This window comes from Pteropus medius, unplaced genomic scaffold (genome assembly GCF_902729225.1).
Source record: "Pteropus medius unplaced genomic scaffold, Ma_sr-lr_union100, whole genome shotgun sequence".
Lineage (NCBI taxonomy): Eukaryota > Metazoa > Chordata > Mammalia > Chiroptera > Pteropodidae > Pteropus > Pteropus medius.
In genome coordinates, this window is record NW_024342647.1 from 4,023,915 (window position 1) to 4,044,230 (window position 20,316).

At 43.3% G+C, this 20,316-nt stretch overlaps 1 protein-coding gene across 4 annotated transcripts in view; it reads left to right on the top strand.

Annotated features, from left to right (window-relative positions):
- The window catches only part of ASTN2 (astrotactin 2), a 791,570-nt gene that overhangs the window by 109,035 nt on the left and 662,219 nt on the right, over positions 1 to 20,316 (top strand). For all 4 annotated transcript variants that reach the window (XM_039866760.1, XM_039866761.1, XM_039866762.1 and 1 more), the window contains exon 2: positions 7,011 to 7,198. In XM_039866760.1, the coding sequence (XP_039722694.1) occupies positions 7,011 to 7,198 (188 nt within the window). The remainder of the gene's footprint in view (positions 1 to 7,010; positions 7,199 to 20,316) is intronic.

Below are 20,316 nucleotides of genomic sequence, written 5' to 3' on the forward strand. Positions count from 1 at the left end.
TGAGAATCAAGCCACCATTGACATCCTGACATCCTGACTTATTATCTCTTCTCTCTGGTCTTTGGGGATGCCTACCTGAATTCAAATATGCAGCTTGACTCAACTCACCAAACATTTGTAGATTCCTCTACTTTGTATTGGGACACTATGTCAGGCACTAGGCTACACAAATGGCTCTGATGTGTCCCTGCGCTAGAGTCCATTGAGAGAGGTCAGCAGTATAAACAGATCATTTTAACATAGAGAAATACCAAGACCAGGATAATGGTAAAATAGGGTGCAATAATGGTATATATGAAGTGATATATAACAAACATGTTATATATGCTTCCTGAGGATCAAGATTAATGCTAAAGCTAATTTGTTTAAGTTACCTCATTTAATTTTCACAGCAACTCTATGGGGCAGGTTCTATTATTATTCTCATTTGGCAGATGAAGAAACTGAGGCACAAAGAAGCTAAAGAGCTTATCCAGAGACACACAGCTTGAACACAGGGGAGTAGGGATTCAAATTCATGCAGTTGGTCTCCAGAGTCTGTGATATTATGCAACATGCAGTGTTTTCTCCCTATGGAAGACTAAAGGAATGGGTAGCTCTTATGGAGGTCAGGGAAATATCCCAGAGCAGGGAATGGGGTTTAGCGGGGAAGGTTATTTCAGACTCTGAAAAAACATCTTCTAAATGACCGAGTTAGGAAACAGCATAGCGTATATGGGAGATTGCATAAATAGTTTAGCAGATTTAACATATAAATGCAAGGAAAGGAATGAAACGAGATAAGGCAGGAGAGAAAAGCAGATGCCGGGCTCATAAAATTACGTTGATTCTGAGAGGAATCAAGAGTCTTTCAAAGGTTGAAGCAAAGGACTGACATGACCATATTTATAAGTTAGAAATGTAATCCCAGGAGCCATTTGAAGGATGGTTGGAAGAGAGGAAACCTGGAGGTAGGGATACAGCTGGGGCCTTCTGGGTAGTCTCCATTTGCCTCTGGAAACCCACTCCCTGCCATTTGCCCTGGAAGGCTGACCTGTATGATTTACTTCACTGATTGGGTGTTTGGTTGGGATTGGCCCATGTAAGGCACCTGTAGGAGATTGGCAAGTGGAAGGAGAAGGAGGTTGGAGCATTTATTACCCTACCAGCTGCATGGTGGTCATGTCTTGTCAGTAGCTGTGTTATTCTACTAAAGGCCACAGCTCCCATCTGGCAGCCCTTTCCTATAGCCGTAGCCCTTTCAGGGTTTTATAACTCCCTCCCCTTGCCCCTTCAGGTGTAGAGTGGTGATAGCTTCTTGCTGTTGCCAACCTCGAGGTGCTTCATCATTGGTTTGCCTTGCGCTTGTCTGCGATTTCCAGAGAGCTGGTAAAACATGACTTCTGGATGTGTCTGTGAGGGCGTTTCTGGAAGAGAGTAGCATTTGAAACAGTAGACCAAGTAAAGGAGAAAGGACTTCATCAATGTAGGCGAACATCCTCTAATCCTTGAGGGCCTGAATGGAACCCACATGTGGAGGACAGACCAGTATGCTCTCTGCTTGGGCCGGGACATCAATCTTTTCCTGTCCTCAGGCATCAGCTCTCCTGTGTTCAGGCCTTTGGACTCAGACTCAGATTGAGACTTATACCACTGGCTCCCCTGGTTCTTAGGCCTTTGGATTTGGACTGGAGTTACACCACTGGCTTTCCTGGGTGTCCAGTTTGCAGATGGCAGATTGTAGAACTTCTTAGCCTTTGTAAACATGTGAGTCAGTCCCTCATAATAAATTTCTCTCCATATATATCTATATCTATATCTCTATCTATCTATCTATCTATCTATCTATCTATCTATCTATCTATCTATCTATCATGTCCTATAGGTGCTGTTTCTTTGGAGAACTCTAATATACACTCACAGCCTTTGCAAATGGTCCCATCATTAAACACTTCTCAGTGTCCTTACTCAGTGTCTCTTTTCTGATAAAACCTTGACTGTCACAGAGCCATTTGAAGCAGTCCACAGAAGAGATGATAAGAGTTTTCATTAAGGCAACCATTTCAGAGATGGAAATGAGGGCCTGTGTGTTTCAGATATACTTCCCAGCCCTATTCGTCAGGGCTTGCTGCATGGAGATAACCACCCATGAGTGCTGGGACAGCTAATGGCAGGGGTGGTAGAAGTCAGTGGGGCCAACTTCCCCAACTCTTTTTGCCTAGGCAGCAAGTTCATCTCACATAACGTCTGCTTCCCCCCAGTGAGGCAAAGACCGTTTGGAAACTCAGCAGGAGCACGCTCTCAGGCCTTCTGCAAATAATAGGCTGGAGGGTCATCTGATGCCGTGGAATCAGAAGGCGGATTAGTGAGCCACTTGGGAGATGTTACCTACATGGCTGGTGATCAGAAGAGCTGCTTATTTTCATAATGACCTTCAGGAATTAAATATAAATGCAATGAGTGCCATAGATTAGGAAGAACAAGCCAATTAAGAGCACAACATGCCTTTGGGATTTTTTTTTTTTTCCAGGAGGCCGAAAGGCATCTGTGGCTGCTGAGGCAGAATGGTGGTCTACCCAGAATCACTGATTAAGGCTGATCCTTTAGCTTGGCTTTAGCAGGGGGGTTGAGGGGATCTGAACCTATTGAATATTTCACAAATTGCAGCCCATGCAGGGAGAACAGTGAATGGAGAAAAGGCAATTCCTGTGTTTCTTTATGATTCCAATATAAAATCAAGATCTCCATAGTGGGAGGGAGGCAGCCACTGGAGTCAGCCTATAGATGGAAGGCATGGTGCACCAATTCTCCCACTTTAATATCTGCTGTTTCATTTTATATTCATCATGTCAGCATAATCTGCCTTTATGGGAATCGCCTTGATTCCCGACCAAATGCGTTTAGTCCCCTTTGCTTTAAGTTTGATTGTAATAGGACTTGAAGACTTCAATGAAATGTTTATATGGAAGGACTAGGGGAAGAGGAAAGGGAGAATGCAATTGGAAAATCAATCAGCAGGGAGTTTCAAGAGCTGGCTTTGGTTATGCTACTATTTCTTTGACCTGTTTTTAATGGACACAGGACTGATAAAGTATACTCTGCTGATTCCCTACTGCATACAGAATAAAAATATTCTCTATTACCAGCCATTCAAAGCCCTTAACTCTGTGTCTGAACTACATTTCCAACCTGACATTTTGTTTCACTCCTATTTACACATGTGGCTTCAGTGCTTTGAGAAGCCCAGCCACTCAGCCCATGTCTATGCCTCCTTCTCTCTTCTGAGGGCTAATGATATGCCCATCCCTACAATGCTCATACCACCACATATTAGAATAGTTCTTGATCTCCAGGCTAGGAGATCATCTTCAAGTGTCCAATAGATCTTTACCTACTCTTTCAATTCTCTAATGAGACTTAATGCTACCTTCTTCATCTTATTATGGATATGTGTAAATACACATGTGTATGTGTGTGTGTGCATGCACGTGTGCGTATTCATCATTAGTGATTCAGTAATTATTACGGGCACTTATTATGTGATTAGCACTTTTCAGAGTACTTGAGATACGGCAGGAAATGAGACACGCAAGGTCCCTGCTCTCTTGGAGAGACAAGCATTAAATACATATTCAAGAAAATGCATAAGGCAGATTTCTCATAGTGACAAGTGCTATAGGAATTTTTGGAAAGGGGATATAATAGAGAGTGGATGTGTGTGGAGAGGAGTACTTCAGCTAAGAGTGGCATGGCCTCTCTGAGCAGGTGTCATTTGGACTGAGAGACAAATGCTGAGAAGAAGCCAGCTTGTGAGCTCTGTGTGAAGAGTTTCAGACAGACGAGACAGGAGCATATATGCCCTGAGACAAGAGAAAGCCTGGCCTGTTTGAAGGACTGTTTTAAGTCCTGCAGGGCTGGAGCACATGAGGAGGGGATGATGGTAGGATGTGGGTCAGGATAATACACAATGTCCTGGGCTGCATTAAATAGAGAGTCAGCGACATGGGAGAGAGGGAGGGGTAGAATTTCAAAGGACTGTGAGCTTCCTGAAGGCAAAGCTATGTCTCATTTCACTTCATATTCTGAGCTGCTAAGCTGCCTGCAATTGAGAAGGTCCTTCATAAAGTGTGTTGAAGGAATAAAGAAACACAAATGAATGAATGAACGCATGAAGGCCTTCTGTTTCCATCAACCTCTCTTTGAGGTTGCGCGCCCCTCCTTCCCACCTCAGCAACAGTTTCTTTTCTTCGTAATAGATAAGTCCGGAGCTGTTCTCTGTGATTCAATATTTACTGTGTTTCACACGCTGTTATTATCATTTAACGTTTGCTGTCTGCTGACTGTGCAGTCATCACCATAGCAAACAAAGAGTTCAATCTAGTTTTGGTTCATGGGCTAATTTAGTTGGGGAAAGGAAGACATTGTAAGAGCAACTGGCATAGTAGGAGTTGTGTGGACTGGAAATCCAGCTGGGCGCAAACTCACCAGTGACCTTAAGCAATTCATTAACCCTCTGTGACCCTCCGTTTTTCAATCTGAACACATAATCCTGGGATTGCAGGCACAGGCTGAGGGGAGCTCTAGGAGTGGGGATTGTAGATTTCAGCAGGCATCCCTCCACCTACTCTGCCTCCATCTATACCAGGCTGTGTCAACCTGACATGGCCTGCGCTGGGACTTTCTGCCACTCCAGGGATTCTTAGTACAGAAAGTGCTGCCCACCGAGGGGCACATGGATCCTCCTTGAGCAGCTGAATGAGAAACAACTATTTCCAGAGGCAACTCTCATTCCTGGGTTCCCTGGGCCTCTGGTTTTGGGCTTTTATGCATTGAGAGAAAAATGAGTGAAGTATTGAGCAAGGCCATTTACCGTGATGTCTTCATCTTGCCTCGGCCCAGCTGGCTGGCTGCCTGAGAAGCTGCTGTCCAGGCCTCAGGTGCTGAGGCTGGTAGGTGGGATGGTGGGAGGAGGAAGGTGCTGGGGAGAGACCTGCTTTACAGACTGGGCACTTATCCAGTCTTCTGTCCTAGGGCCCTACTATGAGCTCTTGGGGTCCTTTGGGGCCATGTTCTGGGAGCTGATGAACTTTTGTGATTATTTCTGGTCCTGCTCAACTCCTGGTGCAGCAAATGAAACCCAAGCAGGTTTGCACTTGGACTAATAACTTACTATGTTCTAGTCACTTTGTGTTTTACATAGAATGAGGTGAGAGGACATTGAAGGTTTAGAGCAAAAGAGTGGTGCTGTAGCAGGATTCCTGTGGCTTCTTGTTGATATTAGACAGAAGAGGCAAAGGTAGAAGAAAGTCAAATTAAGAAGCCCTTGCAGGAAGCCAGGCAAGAGATAATGGTGCCCTGGCCTACCAGGTGCCTGCAGAGGAGGAGCTGAGAAGGCCTGAACTTTGGATGGCTTTTGAAGGATTTCTTGATGGACTGGGTCAGGAGTGGGAGAGAAAGCAATCAGTCAAGGATGTCTCAAGGTTTTTTTCCAGAACAGCTGAATGGTGAATTAAAACCTGCCCTATGAATAATAACAATGATAAATGTTATAGTTAACTTTTTATAGAATTTACCAAGTTCCAACTGCTCTTCCCCAAAGGACCTTTGATTGTGAACCCTAAGGAGTTAGTCTACTGAGAATGGATGATACAAAAATAATACAGTAGAATTTGGTGGGCAAACATCATCTCATGTCTTCAAGGCAACTCTTTTGCATTCAGTGTCACCAGATTTAATAGGGGCTGTAGTAGGAATGTGGAGAGCTGATCGGATAAGTTCTAACTCAGCCTCCCCATCAGTCCTCAAGCACGCGCGCGCGTGTGTGTGTGTGTGTGTGTGTGTGTGTGTGTGTACACGAGGACTTTGGGAACTGTAGGAATACTGCCTCTAGATCAGATCCCTGTCCTAGGGAGAGGATCCAAAGTTCCAAGCCTCAGACACTATTAAGGCTACCTGTCTACTGATGGATTGCCTCTGTCTCCTAGGTAACTCTCACTCGAGTGAAGACCTGATAATTAATCCTCCAAGAACAATGCCACCCTTCCCTTTTCTTCACAAGACACACTGATAGGTCTGTCCTTCTAGGACATTTTCAGGGATACACCCCTCTAGTAGACAACATTATGAAAAGGTTCTATGACCCCAGTCCAAGGATACATTTGGTACCTTGTGCCATCACCTTTCTACTTGACAAGAGGCTGTGTTGGTGTGATTATGCAGAATGGAAGTAGTATTAAAAAGATCTTTTAAAACAAGGATGTACAGAGGGAAATATTGCATAGAGGCAAGAGTTAAGAATTTTAAGTTTGGTGACTTACTTCCCATTGGTTATCTGAGAACATTGGGGTGAGGCAATGGCAGTGGCAGTGCCTTTTCAAGTATTTTTAAGTCACAGAAACCTTCGTGCCAAGACCCGAATGCTTGGGAGTGCAGCACATCCACTACCCCCAAATGGAGCTGCTCTGATCGAAGCAGTAGAAACAGGCTCAGAACAACCCACTTGCTAAACTCCTTTCCCATAATGGATGACCTTGAGGCACCTTGGCTGGGCCTCTTCTCTTGGTTTCTCTCTAGCTCTGAAGTTCTGCTCTTCTGCCATGAGTTCTTCCAGCTCAGGGTCTGAGGAGGTCACATTCTGAACTCCCACGGCTCTCACTGTGTCCTCCCTTCATATTCTTCTAGTTCCACTGCCTCAGAAGAGTGTAAGCGCTTTCACCCTCGTGCTTACTTCGACCGCACTGTTGGAGTCGAAGGAAGTACCGTATCGTGCATAGTGCCATAAAAAAGGGCAGAAGCAGACCTGGGTTCGAATCGTGCCTCTGCCACTCTGCGGCTTGGGGTGAATCTTGGCCACAGTTGACTGAACTCTAAAGGGAAGTGATGACCTCTGGCTCATAGATTTGATGTGAAGACAGGCATCCTGGTGCAAAGCAGGTGCCTTCTGAGCTCCTGAGTATGCATGGCTTCTTCCCTCTCTGGAGCACTGAGGCCAGGCATGCAGCTCACCCAGTGCCCTGGGTCTTGTCTTGCAGAGATGTCGGGCACAGCAGCTGATATCTCACTGGTGCACTGGAGACAGCAGTGGCTGGAAAACGGCACCTTGTACTTCCACGTCTCCATGAGCAGCTCTGGGCAGCTGGCCCGGGCCACCGCCCCTACACTCCAGGAGCCCTCGGAGATTGTAGAGGAGCAGATGCACATTCTCCACATTTCTGTGATGGTGAGTGAGTGGGAACAAGGCGGAGGGCTTTGGGGGGCAGGGGAGGGTGAGGTGGAGAGAGGATGGAGAGAGGCAGGGGAATGTCAGCAGATGGAGGGGAAGAGCTGGCCGAATGTGAGGTTAGAATGATAAAGAGAAGGTCAAATAGATTCCATGGTGTCACTTGGACTGATGCATACCCACCCATCCATCATCTGTCAGCTGTGACAAACTAATTGTGCTTCAGAGAAGAAAATAAAGGGTCTCTAACTCCTTGGCCTTTTGGCTGGCATCTCTGGGAATAGCTGTTTAACATCTGTCACGTGCTTGGCCTGCTTTGCTAAAGGCTGAAGTTCAATACAACTGGCCTTTCCAAGAACGACTGAACAAACAAAATCGGAACAAAATTGGAATGGGGCTGCCCTTTTCCAAATGCCCTTGATGTGCCAGGTGCTTTAACCTTCACAATAACCCCTGCAGCGTGAGCACTACATGGTGGCCCCCGGAGCTGGCTGGGCACAGCTGGTACAGTTATATGTGGAAGACCCTCACTGCCCTCACTTTACAGTTATGAATACTACAAAGAGGGCAGAGAAACTTATCCTAGGTCACGTAGCTAGTAAGAGAGGGAGGTGCTCTTCAAACTTAAGCGTGTTTGGCTGTAAAACCTGTGTGATGTCTGTACACTCTTTCTCTCGGTGTGAGAATTTAATGATTACTACTTATCAAGCACTGTGCTGGGCACACTGAAGGACATTTTCTCATTGTGTTCTTTCCAAGAATTCATGAACTCAGGTGTGCCACCTCTAGAACTTCATCTCGGAGATAAAGTTCTAGACACAGAGAGGTGGCGTGGCCTTCCACCATCTAGAACTCTCCGAGTCTCTTATCTCTTCAACGAAGGCTACTAGGGCTAAAATCACTTGAATTGTAGTCCAAATTGCATGTGGGTTCATCGTAATGGTTTCTTTAAAAAGCTGTAATTAATGACTTTGCATGGTAGATGGAAAAAAAATATAAATTTAATGTGCAGAATGTACAGGGTCTAACTGGCCAGAAAAGAGATCAGATAATAGCTACAAGCGATGTTCCCCTAGTGCTTTTCGGTCCTGAAGCCCTCTTACATCGTTTCCTCCTGGTGTCCTTGAGCACAGCTCTGCCTGCAGGATGAGAGCAGGAAACGTTACTCCCAGCCTCTGTGTGAGGAAGAGGTGGAGTGGCTGGTCGAAGGCCACCCACCCAAGTAAAGCTACCACCTACTTCTTCAATCGTGTCTCCTATTCAGCAGTCAACAGTTTTTTGATTTTGTTTGTTGTTCGTTTGTTTGTTTGAAAGTCTTCTGTGGAGCAGACCTTGGCTTTGGTCTCTCTTCTCCGGGTTTCTCTTCAACTGGCACTGTGCATTCTGATTAGGGCTGAGTAAGAGCTTGAAAGTTTTCTCTTTTTGGAAAAACACACACAAAGCCCACCAGACAGCAATGTTAATTTTGGACCTAACACATGCACATCACGTGGAGGAGCAAATCAAGGCCTTTGTGTTATTCATGGAATGAGTGTGATAGACTTTCCCCATATATATATTTAGAGAATGATTCAGCCACATGTCAAGCCAAGTGAGTACCTGTATGCTAACTTTGGGGTGCAAGTTTGTAAGTACCATCTCAGGGTACTTGCTGAGTTCCTTGTGGAGCATGGGCGTTATCAGATGTTAAGAAGGACTGAGGGGGTGTGACTGCTGTTTTTTTTTTTTTAAAACATTTGAAAGAGACTCGGTTTTGACTAATATTTATTAAGCATTTTCTGTGTTCTGGCACAGCAATTTACTTACACACATCCTTGCCATAAGCCAGTAACCTAGATAGTATTATCTCAATTATAAATGACCTCAAATGGGCTTTCTCAGCCTCCAGGCCAGCGTTAGTTCCACTAAATCAGACTGTATCCACAAGGACCATAGGTATGCCTCACCTTTCCCTTCTGTTCAGTGAGTTCAGCTTGAAAAGAACTTACAAAGACCCAACTGTCTCTGAAATTCTTTGAATTTAGAATGTAGCTGGCAGAGCGGGTCCTGTGGAGGTTGGTACATTCCAGACCCTCCCTACCCATCAGCTAAAGTGGCCCAAGACTACCATTTTGCAGTTCTGCCTGTTCTTTTCCTTCTTTTGGGCTCCCAAATCCGGCTCTTCTTTGTCCTTGTCATACTTTCAGGGGCAGAGTCCGGTTCAGGAAACTTTGAACCCCAGGGCATCTACTGAAGGCAGTCCAGCCTCTCAGAAGTAAGACACATCTCAGTGAATGCTCCCTTCTATCTAGAGTCAGGGTGACATGGAGGTCATAAGCATAGATTCCAGAGCCCAAGTGCCTGGATGTAAAGTCACACTCTGCCACTTACTTAACACTTGGAGTGATCTTGGGCAAAATCTGTAACTCCACTGTGGCTTGTTTTTGTCATCTATAAATGAGGGTTATACTAATATGAGGGTATTGTATAGGTGCACCAAGCCCTTCGATGAGAGGAGCTTGGCATATAAGATCATTAGCTTTTATTACTAGAAGTACTTTTATTATTGAGAAATGCTGATGTATTATATCCTTTCATTTCATAGGTTGATAAAGTGAGGTCCAAATATAGGCTAGGGTTTGTCCAGGATCTCCCAGCTAGTCAGAGGGGCTGGCATGGAGAGTAGGCCTTTCTGTGGCTCAGGCTCTGGTTTTACCATTCTGGCCACAGATAATTCAGCAGGAATAAAAAGAGTGTTTGCTTCCCCCATCCTCCCAGGCAGCTATTCAAAGTGGCCTTCATAGTGGCTGAGATCTGACTCCCCATTTCACAGGTGAGAAGTCTGAGACTCAATGAGTCTAATTGACTTGCCTAAGGCTATGTGGCTAACAAAAGGGCAATTCTAAGGAAAGGCTTTTCCCAAGATTTCAAACTCATGTCACATGGCTGCTCATGAGACCACAGTTCTCACTCTGTCAAATTTTGCATTGTTTTCATCTTTGATCTGAGATGGTTTGTGAGGACCCAAATCATTTAGTCAAATCTCAAAGAAATCTGGAGGTCAGGGTCAATGGTCTCTATCTCCTTTTCTTAGTACAAATATCCTGCCTGACCATGCAGGACAACCAGCTCTAGCCCAGTCACTGGAACCTGCTATAATCCATGCCTCTGAAGTGGAACCAGCTTACTCTTTTGGGCTTGTGAAGACCTGAGTTGAGCATCAACTTTGTCCCAGAAGGTTGTGGCTTCTATTACTATCCCAAGGGTCATGCAATAAAGAGATTTTCAGTGGACCCAGGCCAGAAAAAGAGAGTGGAAGGTCATTTTATCTAGTTCACTGCTTCAGCTTCAGCTACCCTGAGCAATCACGTGCCTGCCTCAGCCACGCAGGCAGCAAGATGCAGAGAAGAAAGCAGAGATTTGGAATTCGCTATCTCTTCTGCTTCCTGTTTTCTGATGTTTTTACCCTGAGAGAGTCCCTTCACCTCTCTGAGCCTCAGTTTTATCTATGAGACACAAACAATCTTACCAATCTCACAAAGTTATTGAGAAGAGTGAAAGAAATATATAAATAGTACCTAATATCCAGTCTGGCACATCATGGGCACATTATAACAGTGGCTATTAATGTTACCATGGCAACAAGGTTTAAAGGACTCGAATCTAGGAGTAAGAAGACACTGAGCTTAGTTATTTTTGCTGCTATTTTGCTATTGATCTAGAGAGATAATCATAATACCTGCAATTATTGGCTATTTACTATATGCTAGGTAGTGTTGCAAATTTTGTTTTACATGTATTATTACATTTAATTCTCACACCAAATCTCAAGGTGGGTACTATTATTATGTTTATTTCATAGGTGAGAAACCCGATCTGTTAATAAAATCAATAGTGTTATGACTTGGTTATACAAACGTTAAATGGTAAAACCAGTATTTCACTCTTTGTAGGCCGACTCCAGAATCTCCACCCTTATCCTTTGTAGACCACAATTTCTCTTCTCTGGGCATTAGTCGTCAGCTTAAATTATAAGATAGCGTAGGCGAATTCTTGCAAAGACTCTCTCCTTACATGATTGTCTTAAGGGAGATAATGACTTAGAAGTCAACTCCAAGGTTGGACGATGTCTCTGTCGCTAGCTTTATGACCTCGGCCAAATCAACCTAATTTTCTGTAAAAAACTGATGTAATATTCCCCAATTCTTAGATTTTTTCTAATTCCAGTAAGGTTGCACATGCAAGTGTCCCACACAGTCTAGGTGCAGCAGATTCATTATTTCATTTCATTGCTCTGATATCTCTGTAACGCAGATACTGTCGATGAGGAACCTGGGACTTGTGACGTTTTGTAACTTGCTCAAGTTCACATCACCGATATGCACTGAACCTGGGATTCTGACTCCTGTCGGTCCAAGTTGAAAGTCTTTGCTCTTGGGCATAATTCTGCACGGCGCAGTGCCCGACATGCACGGAAAGTGGTAATTGTTATTAAAAGGTTAGCTGTAGTGACAATATCGGTGACAAAATATTTTGAGAAAGGCAATGAAAGGAAATGTTTGATTGATGTTGTGAGAGGAGAAGACATTTCTTTCAAAGGGACCATCCCTCAGACAATTGGGCAGATTTATGATTATGAGCCCCAGTGTGGGGAGTGGTTATGAGGGACCAACATACTTGTTCATGGTTGGACAAAGGAGAAACCTTTCAAAGTGTTTGAGTTATCCAGCAGTGGAGTGGACTGGGTCAGGGGCAGTAGTGAGTTTCTCGTTTCTGTGGGTATGCAAACAAAGACTAGGAGCTCTATTCATCAGTATTTTGAGAGGAATAATAGTTAAACTAGATAGATATTATAGTTGCTTCCAACTTAGAAGATCTATGATTCTATGATATAATAATATACAAAAATTACTTTAAGGATTATAAAATGTCACATAAATCTGAGAAATTATTATTACCATTCTCAATCAGTAGCTTTGTTTAAAGGATCTGTGCGATGTGTGGATGGATAACTTTTTAAATCTGTCTTTGAAAAATGAATTAGATCACTTCCCCAACCATTGCATTTATTTATTCATGGCATATCATGCATTTCTTAGTTTATTGATTTAATCACTCAATCATATAATGGTTTAGTTGCCTACTAAATCTAACAGTGAAAATCCTACTTTCGAAAAAGAAAGAAACAAAGAAAAAAAGCTTTTAAAAAATCAACCACAAGTACAGAAGAAGCCAACTTTATAGGATCTCACTGCTAAAAGCGGTCTTACATTTTAAATTGTATTAATAAAAGATTAGTTTTCTGTTCAGCTAGTTTTTGAGGTTCTGTGTTTACTTTTGGGAATTACATGTCAAGAAGAACAATAACTAGCTAGAAAAGTTTTAAGGAAATAATCAATACTGAAGAACCTTAAATTAACAATGCTAATAGCACTGTTATAGTAATTGACACAAATTTAATTTATTTAATTTTTACAACAATCCTAATTCAATATATCATTATTACTCCTGCTCTACTTTTGAGAAAATGTAGGCACAGAGAATGTAACTCATGACAAGAACTGAGGGCTTGGTGTCCCAAGGTTTATATTCTGGCTCTGTATCTGACTTACTGGCCATGCGACTTGGGTGCATTTCTTCTTTCTGCTTCCATTTTCGCATCTGGAACAGAGTGAGGATGAAGTGCCTACCTACGGGGGCTGCTGTGAGGATTAACTAAGAAGATACACACAAAGCACATGTGCTAGAGCCTGACACATAGCGAGGTCTTCATAAGTGACAGCACGCTGCTATTTATAAGTCTATTAGTTTCCTAGGGCCACTGGAACAGAGTACCACAAACTAAGAGACCCAAACAACAAAATCGTATTGTCTCACAGTTCTGGAGGCTAGAAATCTGAGATCAAGGTGTCAGCGGAGCCATGCTCCTTCTGAAGACACTAGAGAAGGATCAGTTCCCGGACAGTCTCCCAGCTTCTGGTAGTTCATTGGCCTCTGGCAGTATAAGTGCAGTCTTCACAAGACATTCTCTTTGTGTGCATGTCTGTCTCTCTGTCCAATTTTTCCCCTTTTTATAAGGACACCAACTATCCTGGATGGGGGCCTACCCAATTAACCTCTATAAAGACCCGATTTCCACATGAGGTTACATTCTGAGATACTGGGATTTAGGAGTCCAACATATCTTTTTTTGGGGAGCTATAATTTAACTGATAACAATAAGTGTTATTGCTGTGTTATTTATATGTGATATTATTGAAGGATGCCCAGGGTAACCAAGGTAGGAGAGGCCAAGCCATCACAGAAGCCAGAAGTCTTTCAGAAAGAAGACAGCGTGTTGTGAGAAGCATCCTCACTAGCAGGGATTACTTTAAAAGGGAAGGCAGCGAAAGTCTAATGGTGGAAAAACCATGTGATACACATAGTACGACAAACTATGACCTGGGACTAGGTGTCTCAGCCCTGCCACTCATGTGCTCCGTGACCTATGCAAGTCACTTTCCCTTCTTAGCCTTAAGATCCCCATATGTAAATTGAGATCATCGAGCTTATATCAGTTGCCAAGACATGATGAAATTTGATATTACAATGATCCCAAGTACATTTTTATGTAAGTGGGCCATAACTCGTGAATCTCATTTACTTTTTTTTCCCCAGAGAGTAGAATTTTTAAAATCACACACACACTCACAAAATACATAAAGGTGTAAATCACATGAACCTTGTAGCTTATCCTTGACTGGCCTCAACAAGGGTTCACAAAAAACCTATAGGATCTCTAACTAAGCTTATGGGTGAATTAGGAGAATAAACCCAACATTTAAAGATGCAGCAGAGGGAAGCAGAGAGATCACTGAGTTTATTGTCAGGAGCCCTGGTTTCGAGCTCAGACTCTACCTCATACTAGCTGTAGAGATTTAGACAAGGCTTCATCTCTCTTAAGCTTCTCTTTTGGCCATTGCAAAATGGAAATAAAATTAAAACCCTAACTCTGAAATGAGATAATGCACATGAAAACATTTGGCTATATTTTCCCAAATTGATAGAACTATAAAATATGTTTGAAATGTTGGACCTGAAATTACCTTAGAGCCTGCAGAATCCAACTCTCGTATATGATTCGGCTTTCACTTCTTTATTTTGCAAACAAATCACTATGAATTTCAGTGACTGACCAAACAGTACTTTATTCCTCATGCACATTACATGTCGGCAGTTGTAGTCACCATGGCTTAGCTTTGTGTGTCTTCTCATTCTGGAACTTTGCCTAAAGGGGAGCCCCAGTCTGAGACATTTGGTTTTCATGGCAGAGAACAAAAGTGCTAGCAGAAACCTAGGATGCCTTATAAAGCTAATGCTCAGACATAGATTCCGTCACATTCTGTGGGCCAAAGCAAATCACATGGCCAAGGCCAAAGCCATTGCAATGTGGGGGTATGTAATCCTGTATAGAGAGTGGGCATGTCAACCATTGCAAACAGCAATAAACTGTACCCCACCTTCATTTTAACAATGGAGAAAAGGAGGCCAGAAAATGGGGGTTGCCCATCCCTACAGTGTTTGTCCGGGCCAACAATCAAGCCCAAGTGGAAAAGGTTACAAAGGCATCTAGAGATGGCAAGGGGCAACTTAGGAAAGGGGGCCTGAAAGCAGTTCCTTGGAATCTCCTGGCCAAAATAGAATGCAGGATGGGAATGCATATGAGAAAAGGAAAAAAAAAAAGTCTTCATAATAGAAGTCAGACGGAGGCAGACAGAAACACCGACAGGAAAAATAGACATTCATAAATATTAAGCAACTCTTCTATACTAGGCATATAGAAACTCCCAGAGACAGAGTGAGATAAAGGGAAATTGAGAAAAAGAGAGCCAAAGACAATGAGAGAGATGTAAAAAAATAGAGGGAAATTAGCAAGAACAGACAGAAAATGATTTAGCAGTAGAAGCAGGTGCAGAGGAAGAGGAAGTGGAAAATGAAATCACGGAGGAAACGGCACAGAGAGAAGTAAACAGGGAAAGACAAAGAGCAGAGGGAGTGGGGCAGATCAGACCCCATCCCAAGACTGGGCGATGGAGGGGGACTGGAGGGGTGAAGGGTGGGGCCCTAGGGGTGAGTAGGAGCATGAGGAGGAAGGGGGGGCAGACTGGAGGCCAGGTGGGGGTGAGGTGGGCCACCAGAGGCTGCGGATCTGAGAAGAGGCGGCAGAGGGGAAGGTGGGCGGGGCTGCAGTGCCGGGAAGGAAAGTGCGGAGGGGCGGACAGGTTGGTAGGAGTCAAGGTAAACGTCCCCTTGGTGGCCACTCCTCACCTCTTCTGCTTCAGCCTCTTGTTCCCCATTTTGTTTTCCTTCAAGAACCTGGGGCTTTCGTATGTGATTCTGACAACACCAGGTGAATGAATGGGGTGCATGCGCATGTGCGGTGTAGTGTTCACACACGAGTCTGCCCACAGTAAAAACGGGAGGTGAGTTTAATTTTGGACACATTGATAGTTTTACCTCCCCCTTCAGTTAATCTTCCTTTCTCCCCTTTCCCTGATCCTCAGAAAGCAGCTCGGTTTGGTGGAAATGATGTGGATATGGAGACAGACAGATGTGGGTTCTAATTGTGACTCTTTCCCTTATTGCTATTGGCCCTTAGACACATTCTTAAACTTCTCTGACTCTTCCTTTCTCATGAGTTTTCAGTGAGGCTGTGTATCCCTCATCCATGGGGCCGAGGAGGGAAATACGTGATAAAAGACACATGCAGTGTCTTAGAACAGGGCGAGAGAAGGTCCTTTCTTTTCTCTTTTGCCTTTTAAAGTATTTCCTCCTAATTTCACCCTCATGCTGGCCCTCACAAACATTCTTTGAGCTAAGTTGGGCAGGAGTTATTAAGAATAATTGACTAAATAAATAAATGGGATGGAAGAGATAGCTCTTCCTTACAACAGAATCTCAATTAATAAATGTAGAAGGAAAGAGGGAAATGGAAAATCACCATTACACAATAACCACTGTAATAATTACTGCCGACAAGATTCACTAATGTGTGCTAAAATTAACGGGCGAAACTTCGAGAAGAAGCAGATATTTGCAGAGTGTAGAAGTATCACTCCCCTGGAAATTTAAGTACAAAAGAAAGATCGTGACTGTACAGTGGAGAAATAGGTTGGATACCCTTGTATTAGCTGACTAAGACTACCATAACAAAATATCTTAAACTTGGCGGAGGGGAGAGGCTTAAAACAACAGAAATTTTTTCCGTCACAGTTTTGGGGACCAGAAGTCCAAAATCAAGCTCTCAGCAGGACTGCGTGCTTTCTGGGGGGCTCTTGGGGACAGCCCATTTTGCCTTTCTGGTTTATGGTGGCCCCAGGAGTTCTTTGCCTTGTAGCTACATAACTTCAGTTTCCGCTTTTGTCTTTATATCACCTCCTCTGTGTCCTCTCTTCTTTGTGTCTCATAAGGACATTTATCATTGGATTCAGGACCCACCTGAATTCAGGAGGATCTCCTCCTTGCAAGATCCTTAATTACATCTGCAAAGGCCCTCTATTTTTCCACCTGAGGTGACCTTTACAAGTTAGGATGTGGCCATAGCTTTTTGGGGTCCACCATCCAATTTACTACATCACTTAAATCAAGGTTAACACGACTGGAAATCAGACACATTGACATCATGAATCTTCCAATAGGATATACTGAGAAGGGCACCATGCCATGTCTGTGGTGTTCTTGACAAAAATGTGTCACCTCATCCAAATCATGAGAAAATGTAAGTTGAGCACAAAGTGTGGACATTCTACAAAATAACTGACTGGCACTCTTCAAAACTCAAGGTCGTGACAGACAGGAAAGTCTGAGGGATTGTCACAGATAAGAGAAGATTAGGGAGAAATGAAAGCTTAATGTCATGTGAGATCCTGGATTAGATCCTAAACCAATATAAGGCATTAGTGGAAAACCTTCTGAAATTTGAATAAGATCTGCATTTTAGTTAATGGTATCTATCATTGTTAATTTCCTAGTTTTGATTTCCTATTTAGTCATATGAGACACTGACTTTAGAAGAGGCTGAGTGAAGAGTATATAGCAACTCTCTAAATTAACTTTTCAACTACTCATGACTGTAATTATTTCAAAATAAAAGAGTTAAAGACAAAGTATTGACTCTGGAGCAAGGCCGAATGAGTTAGATCCTGGCCTCACCACTTGACTCGCAGTGTGACATTGTTACATTACTTTTCTGTGCCTCAGTTTCTTCCACTATACAATGGTGGTAATAACAGGTTCTACCTCCTGGAATTAAAATGAGGTAAAATTGTACTACACAAATGTTGTATCATCAGTTTCATTAATATCACTGCTGTTATTGTGTCTAGTTCACAAATGATAAAACCAACATGTAGAAAGTTAAGACAACTCTTTTCCAAGTTCACATAGCCAGTGCCCGAGCCCAGAATTAACTTTAAGTTCCTGATCCTCAGCAACCTCTCACGCTGTAGTATCTCTTCTTCTTACAGGGGCAAGGAAGAGTAAGGATCTTTTAAGGGTCCATCTCCATAATCATCTAATTACCCAACTCTGTGTGTTGTCAAGGCAGGCCTCACCTTGAACTGTGGAAGGAGACAGCTGGTCCTCTCTGGTCACAAACACTTAAAAGTGAGGAAAGTGGAAATTTCTGACATAATTCTCAAACAAAACAAAACAAAACAAAACAAAAATCCCTGTTAAACTCATCTAATCCAACTCCTTTATTTTAGAGTGAAAACAGATGCAGAAACAAAGCCTATAGGCTTCCGAGAATGACACGTGTGGCAGGTCCGTGACATAGCTGGACTTGCCATCTAGCTCTTATGATGGTGTATGTGTGTGTTTCTTTCTGCACCTTCCTTAGCTGTGAGCTGCACTCAGCAGGCCTCTAGCCCCATGTTGTGGGAGCCATGAACACACAGGCTCAGTACAGTGGTATTTCACTATATTGTGGTAATCATCCTTTCTGCAAATCCACCAATACAGTCAGACAATTACCCAATTCAAACTTCTCCTGCTAATGTTCCCCAGCTCAAGGGTGTCTTTAATAGCAAAATAATACTTGTTTTTTTCTTCCTTCCCCCTCTATTTTTTCCTAATCTCTCCCCGATGAGACATAACATTAATTACAGCAGTTAACAGAAATCCTGTCTCCATTACTGCCTGCCACCTTCTCCATCTTGGCTTCCGCCTCCAAAATTTCTCTTCTGAATGAAAGACTGTGTGTGGGGGGGTGTTATGCAGATGTGTGATTGTATTTATTTACCTTTTCTCTGCCTACCTCCTTTGTGCTGAATTTTAAGTCAGGCAGAATCAATATTTTCACTGAGGGTGTGCGTGAGTGTGAATGTATGTGTGTTGTTTGTGTGTGCCTGCTCTGTAATCTAGCTGTCATTTTGAGCTAATTGTGTTGTTTTCTCTTGTGTGGAAGGAAATCTTATCTGTTTTGGATTAAAATTCAATGAAGGTCATAACGGCTGGAAAACTTACCAGACTGCAGCAATTAATGTTCATTTGGCTTTGATAAATTGGAACGTTCCCCTCAATAAGACTGGAGTGGATTTCAGAAGCAATAATTCTTCCATTAACTCAATGATTCTGCCTGTGATAGAGGACCTTGTCCTTCTTTTGTTTGTCATCTGTCACTTGGAGGAGCCGGGCATATGTCGGAGATGATTTATCATGATTGCAGTGCCTGCATATATCAAAGCATTTAAAGCCACTAATTAGTTTTGCCCCCTGTAAATTTCTTGATTAAACAAAATGTGAGGTTGAAATTAAGGTATAAAAATTTTTTGTGTCTCTGTTTCCCCTCCTGGGTTGCCACCTTTGTGGGGTTATTACAAGTTCCTTTCAAGGGCTAGGTGAAAATGAATCTGTCATAGGAAGAATACTGAGCACTTGCTGCATCCCAGAGAATATGCTGGGAGCTTGTATGTATTATTTTACTTAATTCTTAAAACAGTTCTTTAAGGTAGTTTGTTAGTGTCACCTGGGAGGAGACTGAAGTCCATAAATGATGAGCATTTCATCCAACACAAGCAATGTGAGATTGAGAGGCAGGTGTTTTGATTTTAAAACACTTGCATTACCACTGTGCATTAGGGTTTTTAAAAATCACCTAATAGTAAGTTCTACTGTTTACTGTTTTACTAGGTGTGGAGCAAGATTGATTCTGCCTGACGTAAGAATTACCTCAGGTGTTTGTTTAAAAAGTAATTTTCTGAGTCTTGCCCAGGTGTGCTGGATCTAGACACCTGGTGTGGGGATCTGGGAATCTGCATTATGGCAAGCTCTGCCACTAATGTTTGCAGGCAGCAAAGGTGGAGAATCACTAACCTGCCCCTCACTGAGACCAGCAGTAGGAAGTCACAGCCTCAAACCACTAGTTGTTTAGATCATTATTTAATTCTCTTAAAACCCTGTCAGGCAGGCATTGCTATCTTGTCTCACAGATTGGAATGTTGAGGTGCAGGTTGAGTCTCCTTGTCCAAGGTCGCAGAGCTAGGGAGGGGCCAAGTTGGGTTTTAGAGCCTATATTTGCCTCACTGGCCATAAAGCTCTCGATTTTGTAGCACAGCATTCCCATCCCATCTGCTTCTGTCTTTGTCCCTCTGTGTGCCCAGCCCTCCCTCCCTTCTGTAAAATGCTGCAGGGACGTTAGCAGGAGTGGCCCTGGGTTGTCCCCACAGACGTCCTCTTCTGTTCCTGTTTTATCACAGTCCTTATGTGTTCTGATGTTCCCCTCATGAAGTGTCTAGAGGCCTGCCCTGACTCAGCCTTCCTTAATAGGGAGTGAGATATGTGGGTGTCCATGCTGGGGCTTTGTTCAGGTGGTTCGTAGAGCTACCAGAGGCCTTCTACGAGGAGGCGTGGGACAGCCCCCACTGCCCCTCAGGTTGAGGAAGCTTATCTGCAGAGCCGGTCTGTGCCATTACAAAAATTATAGCATCATGGATGAGAGGAGAAGGGATCAACCAGAACTTGGATCCGTCAGCCTTTTGCTAACTGTGTGATCTGAGGCTAGCTACTTGCCCTCTCTGAGCTTTAGTTTCTTCAAGTCTGAAATAGGTGTAACAGTAATGCCTTCTCTAATAAAATGTCACCAGGAATAGAAGCATCCA